At 45.5% G+C, this 10,534-nt stretch overlaps 1 protein-coding gene across 3 annotated transcripts in view; it reads right to left on the reverse strand.

The window, feature by feature from the left end:
* LOC111253356 (uncharacterized) overlaps positions 1 to 10,534 on the reverse strand; it is a 174,282-nt gene that overhangs the window by 8,620 nt on the left and 155,128 nt on the right. For 2 of the 3 annotated variants that reach the window (XM_022812625.2, XM_022812624.2), the window contains 2 exons: positions 3,217 to 3,909; positions 333 to 2,512 (listed from right to left, as the gene is read on the reverse strand). In XM_022812625.2, coding sequence (XP_022668360.1) covers positions 2,159 to 2,512; positions 3,217 to 3,909 — 1,047 coding nt within the window. In that variant the 3' untranslated portion in view covers positions 333 to 2,158. Of the gene's footprint in view, positions 1 to 332; positions 2,513 to 3,216; positions 3,910 to 10,534 lie in introns of those variants that run through there. The other variant, XR_015330726.1, reaches the window with a different exon arrangement.

Consider the following 10,534-nt stretch of genomic DNA (forward strand, 5'->3'; position numbering starts at 1 on the left):
CTGAAGAAAAGTATACATGGAGGGACGCAGCCTTGGATATTTTGTTTTTGAAACTGACTTAATGAGATAGATTTAACACACGTTTCACATTTAGCACATCTCTATAGTCAGCATCTGGGTTTGAGTATATATATATATATATATATATATATATATATATATATATAGTAGATTTGTGATCCTCATAAATAACGTTTGGTCAATACTATTTATACTTATTTTAAAAATCTTCTCTTAGAAGTACATTTGTATCTGCATCTTCATCATTACGTTACCGCAAAACACTTAAGTTAGAAGATAAATACACAAACAATGAAATAAATTAGCGCGTATTCGTTGAATATAGTGAGCATTAACTTATTTTTTAACTAGATCAGAAAAACGAAAACCTAAAAGGCTTTGTAAGTAGCCGAGTAACTCTGCCTCACCGGAGTACATACTGTATGGGATCAAACATTGGATATTACCAATAATAATATTGTATCACACATTTTACACACCCAATAAGCACGTTTAATAAATACACGGACATACACAGATACGCCAAAATGGTAACTATGAATCAATTGAGTCAATAATCGAGACTTTTTAATTAATCACGATTACCAAGATAAAATTCCCGTCACCGATGACGAGAGTTGGGCAGACAGAAAATTGTGTCCTTTAGCAATCGGCAATCAGATGTGGCCGATTCGCTGCTAAAAAATGAAATGTTTGTACATACTAGGAATTGTTCCCTTGTGCAATTATCACCTAAAAGAGGGTTGAAATCGGAGAAAAACAATTAAAATAAGTGAATAAACATGAATGATAGACTTAAACAGTAAAATAGAAATAAAAATAATAACAAAAATTTCAAAAAAAAACGCCTTCGTTTATCTCTGTGATCAGTTGAGTTAAACGACGGTCTCCTATGTACACCGCACCCGTATTGATAGTTGATAGCGAAGGTTCTGTATATCCATTTTTAATTATAATAATAGATTATATCCATTAGTATACATCAATTACGAGCTAGACTTTGGTTGGGGGCTCCCGGAAGCGTATCGAACATTATAAATAATCGTTTACCGGGTAGGACTAGAGACCTCCCAGTCGCAGTGCGGGTCCAAATGCATAAGAACCGAATGACAACCACTGCATATACTAAACAAGCTATCATATATGGCGTTACCACTAGAGGGCGCTACATGTCGAGGGGTGTCTTCATCAAGAGGAACATCACGATGGGACTGAGCGATAGTAGGCCTTGAGAACGCGAGCCGAGACATACAATCGCAAATAAATCTACAGTAATTCAATTGTAGCTAATTACAAACCCCACAACTCTATTGATTATGGCCCTGTGTTCGGTTCATCATGGACCAGCATTTTCCAAGGGTCACGCGCATGAGAATTGATTTGGCTGGCCTTCAATCTAAGCCACGTAGGTAGCCATGCGTATTTTGGTCTCGTACGTAATAGATTCAACATTTCCGCTATTTTCACCCCGTTTATTTTTGGAGGACACTTTGAAATAAGCAAATAAGTTAATGAATTACCGTATGAGAAGAACGTTGCGCGCGCATATCTCGAAATTGTCGATCATCATTAGACGCCGCGGTATTCATTTATCTTGTGCTCAGAACAACCGATAACTCCGTTTCTGTAGCTGTTACTGATTACTTGTTCGAGACTATAACAAGGAGTGTGCGCCAATTGCTTACTCTGTCGGTTCACTAATACTGGGTGGATACTGAAGCCATTACAAAGTAGTCAAGGTTCAATGGAAAGTGAATTAGCTGTGGCTAGACTCGTATTTTTTTCAAGTTTTCACTTTTTAGAAAGTCTTCTGTACGTACACGTTCTTACGGTTCCACTCCATTTTCTATTCAAGCTGGTTGACGTTGCTGTTCTCGTTCTGACGAGAACATCTCTTCTTGACGTCTGCAAAAGATGACGAGGTCCCTGGCCTGCGAATGTCGGGCCGACCAACGGCTTTTCTCCACTGTGTAGTTGTTTTTGTCATGGTTGTTATGTGTGCAATTGTTGTTGTTATTGCTGTTACTGTCAACCTGAACCTGTACAAACGTACAAACACATGTGATTCTGTAGAGTGTGGTATTGCCTAATGGTCGAGATGCCCTGACGCGACGTGCAGCTGCCAGGGCGGCAGACTCTATTGCTGCTGATTGTTCTGCCCCTTGGAATCTCTCTCCTGGGTCAGCATGGCGTTCGGCATGGACGCCTGGAAATTTCGGATCTGGTGAAGTGAGATGAGGTTGCTAGGAAATGACGAGCTCGCCGAAGGCTTCTCGGTCTTCATCGCTACGCCGCTGGGGAAGGGCTCGTAGGGAAAGTAGGGCGCTCGAGGTCCAGCCTGAATTTGACTCTGACTTAACGGATGTACCGCGTGGCCCATCTGACCACCGGGAAGCATGCCCTGGATGCCCTGGATCGGCGTGAAAGCCGATACTGACGAGCTTTTCCCATCGTAGGATGTATTCAACTGATCAAGATGTGACTGCTGACTCTGTAAGCGTGTACAATATAAGATCAGGAAGAAAAGAAGGAAAAAAAAGTGATCGTTAGTACGCTACACACCATCCATATCCCTAAGATGCGTGGTTACCAGAACGGTGACCAGATAACCTAAGCAATATTCCACGTATTCCGCTTATAAGTAAATGATTCGAAGAAATTCGATGGATAATTTTGTTTAAACTGACAAGAGTTCTATGTTTTGACTTTCACGTCCGGCATCGCCGTGAGGCATTCATCAGACGATTGGCTCCTGCCAGCACAAAACGAACCGTGTGTCTATGCCCGGCTTCGAACCTTGATTCGAATTGATCAGGAAATATTGAGCTTGAACCTGAAGTAATCCGATCTTTGACTTAATCCAACAATAGGCAACTGAGTTTGTTCCATAGCGGAAGACCCTCAGTGCACGATGCACATCAGGGCAACGTGTACAGATACGGTCTTCCACAATGCGTTTCAGTTATTTGCGCCCGAGGTTCCGGAAAATCTCTTGAGATTATTTTTGATTTATTTTTTAATTTAAATTTAGTATTACCGGTTGACCTTGCAGCCTGAAAGCACCTCTTTGCAACGGTATATGGTTAAAAATATTAAGAAAACAAAACAATAGTGACGTCTGTACGATCCACCGAATGTCGATTTGCCGATCGTATGAGCCAAAATACTGTAAACGTTTTACTTATCATTACTCACTTGAACCTGTAGGTCTAGATGGCAGGGATTGAGGTGATCAAGATGCGAAGGTTGGGGTGGCGTTGGCGTTTTCGATGGGGTATGCGTCCAGTAGAGCGGATTGTTGGCGTCGGGACGCGGCGATGCGCCGGTTCCGCTGAGGGCCGAACCGCTAAGACCCTGCAAAGTCGAGGCGATCGTACTGCGTTGCTTGGCATCTAAGCGGTCGGCGTGTTTCTGCATATGTTTGGCGAGGTACGTCTCCTGGGTGTAGCTCTTGCCGCAGTATTGACAGATGTGCGTCTTCAGGTGCTTGCTCTCCTTGTGCTTCGGGATGTGGTCGAGTAGCGAGGCTTCGTCGGCGAAGCATTTATAACATGAGTTGCACTTGTACGGCTTATCGGTTTGATGACATCGGCTGTGGCTTTGCAGCGAGCTGAGCTGCGAGAACGCCTTGTTACAGCCGGGATGGCGACATTTATACGGCTTATCACCCGTGTGGGTGCGTATGTGCTGCTGAAGGTGACTAAGTTGAGTGAATCCGCGTTGGCAGATCTCGCATCGATAGGGCTTGATGCCCAGATGAATTCTCGTGTGTTGAGACAGGTACGACGAGTTGGCGAACGACTTCGAACACTGCGAACACTTGTACGGCTTGGTTTCCCGCATGTGGCTCTGGGTGTGGAGCTGCAAGTCAGCCTTGGAGCCGAAAATCTAGAAGAAACAGAGCGAGAACATCAAAAACAGGAATAGAATTAGAATCGTAGACACAATATGCTTAATTGTTGCTAATCTATCTACCGGATAAGTAAACGTGCGCTTCTGCATGGAGCGTCCGCGAAGCTACAGGTTGAAGCCTGAATGCGAAAAAAACATTCATCATTTTAAGACGCCGCTTTTTAAGGTAGAAAAATCCGGAAAAGCACGGACGGATCTCGTTGTGCAGATTGCACATCGTAACTGCTTAACTTTATGTTCTCAAAAGAGCTGATGCCATCTTTGACTGAAGTTCATCGTACGCAGAAACATCGAAATTCTTTATACGACCAGGACACATCATTACTACCGTGTATCATATAAATGGATTATAAGTCAGTGCCGTCTGCAATTCAGCTTAAAGTATACCCCTATAGATAGCCGTGGCTTGTTCATCATCGCTCTTCTGTCAGAACGTTACCGCCCCTTCTTTGACTTTTCTTGACTGAATAACCCTTGGCCATCCCATGTGACTGATACAGATTTACAATACTTCATCAAACGACTCAGTGCAAAAGGATTCGGCTAACTCATTCGGCCTCCAGCATAATTTGAACCTACACCATGAAACCGTGCTGTATATTAAAGAAACGCTTGAAGCAAAACAAGACTAGTTCGAAACTTACAAGTTTGATCGACACGATCTTGATAGTCGCGACGATATCAAATCGCTTGATGCAAAGCCCATAGACAACAGGACAGAGCCTAGATAATGACAATCAGCGGGTGTGATCAAGCCAAGTCCGGCTGGCTCAGAGCTGGAGTAGGCGGGCACCGTTGGCCCTTGCAGCGGGCGATCAGGCGCGATCTACCTATCTAAGTATAGGTCCCTAGGATTTTAACACAGGACCACTGGCCTGGCCTGTACCGTCGCCACACGGCCGATGTTGCCAGTCATATGTTTGCCCATTCACCCTCGTGCTATCGACCTGATAAAAAATGCAATGATGCTACTGCTGCTGGTGTTGTTACTGCAGACGAGAAGGCTCCGTGTATCTCGTACTTTCTCGGTCCTCGTCCGACGATGCCTCCACCCCTTTACATTCAAGGGATGCTTCAAAGGAAATGAAGCATCAAGCTTGCTTCGCCTGAAGAGGCGCTCGATGGATGCCTGACGTTTGGTTGCTAGAGAAGGGTTTTCATTGCAGGCCGAGCACGCAAAGGCGAAGCTAGAAGCTCCGAAGAAACAAAATAGAAGAAGGCAGGGACAAGCCTGCACTCGTTGCTGCATCGAGACTGGCATCCTCCTTGAAGAGAGATGGTCGCCTGGAGAGCGGCAAGGATGTGCTCGTTGATGTGTGCATTCGTTCATCTGTGTGTGCTTGAGACGCGAAAGACTACGATGGCTTGGATGCTAACAAAAAAACAGCACGGCCCGATGTGCTTACGGTGTGTACTCCTTCGCGGGAATCGGCAGAAGAGAAAGCGAGGGCAGTATGCCAGCTGCCGATAGCGAATACCTCGCAGGCATTTGTGAGGCAGCATCGTGACAACTTCCATTGACTAGATGCTGCTAGAAACGCGTCGAACTGGCGACTATCGATTGAATATATTAACGAAATGTTTTTCCCATAGCATCGCCTCGATGTGTCAAGCGGATATGGCTGGTGCGTGAATATATCGTCATAAATAGAGTCACTCTTGTTATGGTCGATTGTTTATGTTATTAGCGTAATGAGTAATTCTTTAAGCAGTTTGATATTTTTGCTCGACCATTTTTTTGCGCTCCAGGTCGTCTAGGCCACCAATGATCCTATTGCTGTTCGGTATTTGTAAAATAGCGCCAGATACGCGCTACTACATAGATACGCATCTTCAGTCCGCTCTTTTAGCGTACACGAAAAGTATCATTAACGAAGCATAGCGATCACTGTCCAATGTGATTTTCATTTACTCGTATATATCTGGCAACAATGAACGCTCACATCTGTTCCCGGACTAACCTATTTGCAATCACCGATCTATATAGAGTGGTAACAAACTTGAGAACGCCTACGCAGTACAGACAATCCCTTCAGCCTTCCAGACGCTACTGCATGAAAATATCTCCTTTCCACGTTCGACGTAATAACGAATTGGCGCACGATCTTCCTGAAGGTTTTTGTTATTGCCGGCTACCAAAACTACGATAGTACTATATCTACTACACATTGTCGCAGCAGCAGCGGCGGCGGCGGCAGCAGCAGCAGGCAACAAGACTCCACCTCCTTGTGAGCTGTAGGACCTCCTCCTGTGCCTTGGCAGCCGCTGTTTTTGCCAAGCTCTCAGACTGGCCGGATGGTTGGGTGACTAGGCAGCTGCGGTGTGTGTCTCTCGGGGGCGAGACAGAGTTCATAAAAAATAGCGCCCAGTCGAACGGCAGACCAGCGCGCAGGCCTAGATCGGTCGTGTAGGACAGCCAACCAGGAGAGAGGCCTGTCAGACATAGAGGAAGCAGGCCCGCAAGGCTTAGAATATGAAATAGTATAGGCCTGCATAGGGCAGGCGTTTCCTACGGTTTCGCGCGCGCTACAATCCGCGCTATGGCACTGCGTATTAGTGCAGTAGAGATTACTGTGTTGGCGGTGGTCGAAGGCTTCCATCGAGTGGGTTACTTGCGCCTTAGTATTTAAAGCAGGCGAAGTATAGAGAAAAGGTCGTTCTACAGCGTAAGCAACAGCCGGGGTAGCAGCTGAACAGTGGCGTATTTACAATGGCGATCGCCAGTAGGTCGTCCTCTCGTAGGCCAGTGATGGTGATGGGAGCAGGTAGGTGCTGCCCCATTGCGGTGCTCGCGAACCCCGCCCACAAAAAGCACGTGGCCGATTGCACTACAAATATGGCCGCGAAGGGCAGAGCTCGCTAACTGAAATGGACCTAGGTATTAGTAGTATACGATTAAACGCTTTCTGCGTTAGGACAAATAGGCAGGCGTTAATTCGTTGTTCGATAAATAAGAGAAGGATTCTTCTTTGACCTGGAAGGAGAAATGCGCCTAGGAATAAAGGATGTGAACGATGATCCATCCATTGCAAAGTTAGTTCATAATCAATTAGGTCGCTTAAGAGATAACGGATAAAACGAATTCTTTATTCGTTGTTGCATTGGTAAGGGACAAAACGCCATGCAATTGCTAAAAACTAAGCTCTAACATCGGATACGCCGATTTATGATTTTTCTTATTGGCATTGTTTACCAAAGTAGTCCTGAAATCTGCAGTCATAAACGCGCTTATTGTTGATGAAAAAAAAAACACGATATTAACAGTATCATGCCTTATTCACACATATATTAATATAAATATTTGCAATTGAGTGAAAATGTCTCGATAGTCGGCACTTTTTGGCGAATAGCTACTACAGGGTATTGCGCTAATTTATGTCCTAAAAGATACATGTTTTACCGATCCAGAAGGAGGGGTCTGTGTATCAGAGGCAAGCCGGGTTTATTAGGACGCATATGCGCGCAGCTAGCCAAAGCTATGTTCTTTTAATAAAATTATCCATAAAGGTGGTTTCTCTATGTATGACTTCGACACTGGAAAGGAGCGCCATAAATTGCCAGTCTGCTTTATAGTAACAGCACAACCATTTTACAGATACGACTGAGGTTAGTAGTAAGCCTTTTGCTAAGAATAGACACTCTGTGCCGATAATATCTACCATAAACGCCGAGATATACGTCGGGGATCGTAAATTGCTCTGTCAGGACCTAGAAGGCCAGCCCTTTCTACTGTAAATGATGCACAGTGCTATACTGCTATAATATATCAATTGATGAAAAAGCACTATAATCTGAGGCTAGATGATTGCAATGTTCGCATGTACTTCACGTTCAAAGGTCGCGATCATTTCGCATTGCGGCGGACTGCAATATGTAACTAGGACTAGCTGAACTTCAAACTAATCCTATGCAAATGAATTCAATTTAATTAGTATTAGCTAGTATACTAATCTAAATAAGGAAAACATATAAATTTAACCGGAATTTTTCATCATTCTCGCTTTGTACAGAAACCAATCAATGGGCTGACTGACTTCAAGCACCATCCATGAATGCATAAAAATAAAGTAAGCTAAGATTTGAACAGACGTAACGAAGTAGTAACCCCACGGAGATTGCAACGTCTGAATGTTGAGTACTCTTCAGAAGACTTTTGCTTTTCGTAACTGCTGCAGTGTGTTAGCCCATTCCAGGGGTCACTAGCAAAAATAACCGATCCCACCAAATCATTAGCTTTAAATTCTGTACTATATACAGACTACACATATGGCCTGAGTATGCCCTCAAACCCAGTACATTTTAAACAACTATCAAAGCTAAGGATCGATGAAAACACTAATTAACAAATAGCGTTGTTCGAGGTAGGACATCTGCGGCGCCATGCGAAATTCTCTCATGTTTTCTCTTTTGCCTGTTGTTTCCAATTACACTAAGCTTTCGCCCTCGGTATTTCTTTGTTTGCCCCCACCCGACCACTCTTATGCTTTCATACCCCCTATCTCGACTACGAAAACAGTCCCTTCAACCCAAAGTGCTATATTTCCTGCGACGTTAGTCTTTCTATTCGAACTTCGTCGTCTGCCCCTGCTACCGCCGCAAGCTGTTCTCGGTTCTTTTTCATGCGTACGGGTACGTGCCCGTTTCATCGGGACGTCGACTAACTACACACTCACACAGTCAACCCTCGTACCGTCGATGCCTGCCAACAACCCGCTAGTGCCTAACTCCAAGCAAACGGAGGACCAGCTTCGCCTGCAAACTATTCTAACTTTAGCGTTTTTCTTTCTGCACTTATACCATCCCCACGGCCATTATTGCCAACTATTCGACAACCAGCACCAACTATTCCCTCGCTCACCCCATTTTCATCACCATCTCCCTTTTATACTATCGTGGTCCCGGCCCAGACTGCCTGTTCCCTAGCTACCTCTAGTCCCTTAGGTTTCGCGAATCGCTTTCCTGAGGCATCTGCCCTCGCCGCCAACTACCCCCAGCTTTAAAGCCCATTCTCGAACTTGCAAAGCCCTTCTTGATGCTCGGTGCACACTCATTGCTTAGACAGGGTTGACAATCGAAGGCAACGTCAGCTGAGCCTGGCTGTCTTCCTCCTGAGAGGCAACTGTCTGGCTTCCCAACAAGGGACGCAATGCAATGCGCCTTGATTCGTCTAGCTCGAACACGAAAATATGATCCACCCAGTGGCCGCGCCTTTGAGCGCGAGAATGCGGCAGTACATAGTCTTTTGCTTTTTCTCGTATGCGTTGTGAGGTATTGTCGTTCCTGCTACTGCGACTGCGCCAAACCGTCGCTGTGGCCGTCGTGTTTAGTCGCGTAGGCAGGCTGCCCTACGATGACTGTGTTATGGACATAAACAACTGGCAGGGAACAGTACAGGTTGTCATAGGTCAAGGGAGAGAGTTTTTCTCGATGTTTCTTATAACTCCTTATAACCTGCGCTAAACTGTTATGAAGCAATAGCAAAAGAGCAAACCAAAGCCAAACGAGTAGCAGCAGGAAGAGTCTGGGTCTGTCCCGCCCCCCTCTGTCCTTTTCTTACCCCACCTCGACCCGTGGTCCAAAATCAACCCTATCGCGATCTCTCCTCTAGCAATGTCTCTCCCTCAAATTTCCCGTGATCCGCGTCTTTCCTACTGCGCCTATGACCGCCAACGCCCACTCCGTACCCCACAAGCGATTCTGCTAACGCTGCTCCGAACATAGATTATACAGCTGCATCCTTACCCCCCAAATTCATATCCTTTATGTAAGCCCCATTTTCTGCTGCAGCTGTTCCCGCTAGCTGTCCAGTTTTAAAACACAGCCGCTACTGCCGTCCACTAGTTTGCCCATCTGACCTGATAGGACGCGGCTGCAGCAGTTGTTGCTGCAACCGCCTCATCACCAGCACTAGTACTGCGAATATTGTCTATAGTGACGCCACCAATAGCAGTATTAACGGCAGCAGTAGCCATAATGGCAGCTTTCTAGTTGTCGGCGTGCTCGTGGCCCAGCGGCAGCGGTGACGCTGCTGCTGGCAGAGTAAAGGCGGTAATGACTCACAGGCTGCTCGTGCTGCTGCTTCTGCTGATAGTGATGCCGTTACCGTCCGCGCTTTAAAGAAATCGCCGTAGCATTCCTATTACTGCATGTGATATGGAGTTGGGTTTGGACCTAGGTCTGGCTGGATTCGAGCTTGGACTTCGCGGGCCGCGGAGGAGGGCGGTTTAGTAGCTAAGGGGGGCGATGGCGATGAATTTCGGGGAATGGGGAAATTCTCAGGGACGTAGACTGAATTAAAGCTGTGTCTGGGCCTGCTGGATCGGTAAGGGCCAATGCTGGCCATCAGAGTGGTGTTCGTCGGGTTGCTTTTGCTTATGTTACGCGTGTATCCGGCTGTTTATTTCCCGTGTTGATAAAGATGCTGGTTGCTTACTATTGTTTTGCCGTCACAACTAAACTAACGCTACTGTAGATGACGCCTTGACTCTTGGTGGCTGGCCCATATATATATATATATATATATATATATAAGAAATGACTTAACTGCGCTGAAAGCACATAACTATGTGCATTTTGTTCCATATAATTGCATATTAGTTTT

Source organism: Varroa destructor, unplaced genomic scaffold (genome assembly GCF_002443255.2).
Source record: "Varroa destructor unplaced genomic scaffold, Vdes_3.0 BEIS01000006.1, whole genome shotgun sequence".
Taxonomy (NCBI): Eukaryota; Metazoa; Arthropoda; class Arachnida; order Mesostigmata; family Varroidae; genus Varroa; species Varroa destructor.